We start from the raw sequence: 1,254 nt of genomic DNA, 5'->3' as shown, positions 1-1,254 counted from the left end.
ATATATGTGTGTGTGTGTGTGTGTGTGTGTGTGTGTGTGTATGTGCGCGCGCGCGTGTGTGTTTGTATGAATACATAAGGTAGGTAGACGTAAACAGACACATTTGACAACACATAACCCGACAGAAATAATCATTTCTGCGTCCCTTAATGACAAGAATATTACTTGCACTGTATATTGACGAGAAGATCGACTAGAAGATCTGAATTTACCTGATCCTCATCATGAAGTAGGCAAACACAGCGACTCCACAGAGATACGGGATGGAGGAAACACTGAACATCTTGAATCATGAGTTGAAAGCGTCGAAAGAGCGTTCAGCTAAGTTCGTGTACTCTCTCTTCTAGTCTATAAATTGAACACTCTCATCTACAAAGTAAAGATGTGATCTCAAACTTTTCAATTTTTTTTGTTGCTATCTGCAATTAATACTTTCGATTTCAGAGCAAGGTATTCTAAGCCCTTCTCATTGATATTATTACATAGTCGGCTGTGTTTGAAACTTGAAAACCTACGGGGTCGTATCAATATCCTGAGCAGTGTTTCTCATTTTACATTTTATTAATGTTTAAACCTGCAGGTATCAAAACTAGATCCCCTTTCACAAGATCTCTACTTTGTTATAAAGTATACAGACTGTAGGGGGTTCTCGTGGTCTAAAGTTCAATATGTGAGGCAGCGTGGTGGAATCAAGCTCTCGTCAAAATAATCAAAGTGAAGAAACTTGCATTTTTCCGCAGGTTTGTGAATTTTTATCAAATTTGTGTTTTTTTTGGCTCAACACCTTTCATGCCCATTAAAAGAACTCATTTCTGTGTGGATGTTTCCTGAAAAACGTTAATTAAAGGCACAAAAATGTAAATGTTCAGTTACCACGGACTCTTAAGCTAAGGAAATAACTCATCTTTGGCGGCCATTTTCTCACTAACTTTACCTCTGAAAACAGGTGACACCCACCTCCTTCATTCGCAAATATCGAGACTTGTTTTCCAGATAAATTGATATTTTTTTCATCCAAATAAAGGCAAGTGAACAAGCTTTAAGATGATACCAATAACTCCAGATGCCCCAAAATTGACCGGCGCCTGATTCCACCACGATGCCTCACATATGTTCCGGGTTCGAAACCTGACACTGACGGACATTTTTCTCCTCTAAGATTGTCTCCTTTCACCTCCTTTCCTGCTCTCTAACCATGTTCTGTCGTCTGCTTGTGTCTCCTCTTTCTGTCCCACCCCACCCCTTTACCCACTC

The 1,254-nt window shown here is 39.7% G+C and overlaps 1 protein-coding gene across 1 annotated transcript in view; it reads right to left on the bottom strand.

Annotated features, from left to right (window-relative positions):
* The window catches only part of LOC101847220 (retinol dehydrogenase 13), a gene marked incomplete in the record, with an annotated part of 11,467 nt that extends 11,184 nt beyond the window's left edge, over window positions 1-283 (bottom strand). The window contains 1 exon segment of the mRNA XM_013088088.2: window positions 253-283. Coding sequence (XP_012943542.1) covers window positions 253-283 — 31 coding nt within the window.
* Between the last annotated feature and the right edge of the window lie 971 nt (window positions 284-1,254).

The sequence above is a fragment of the Aplysia californica genome, unplaced genomic scaffold (assembly GCF_000002075.1).
Source record: "Aplysia californica isolate F4 #8 unplaced genomic scaffold, AplCal3.0 scaffold00685, whole genome shotgun sequence".
NCBI lineage: Eukaryota > Metazoa > Mollusca > Gastropoda > Aplysiida > Aplysiidae > Aplysia > Aplysia californica.
Note: the sequence above shows the minus strand (reverse complement) of the source record. Positions and strands in the feature narration are given on the sequence as shown.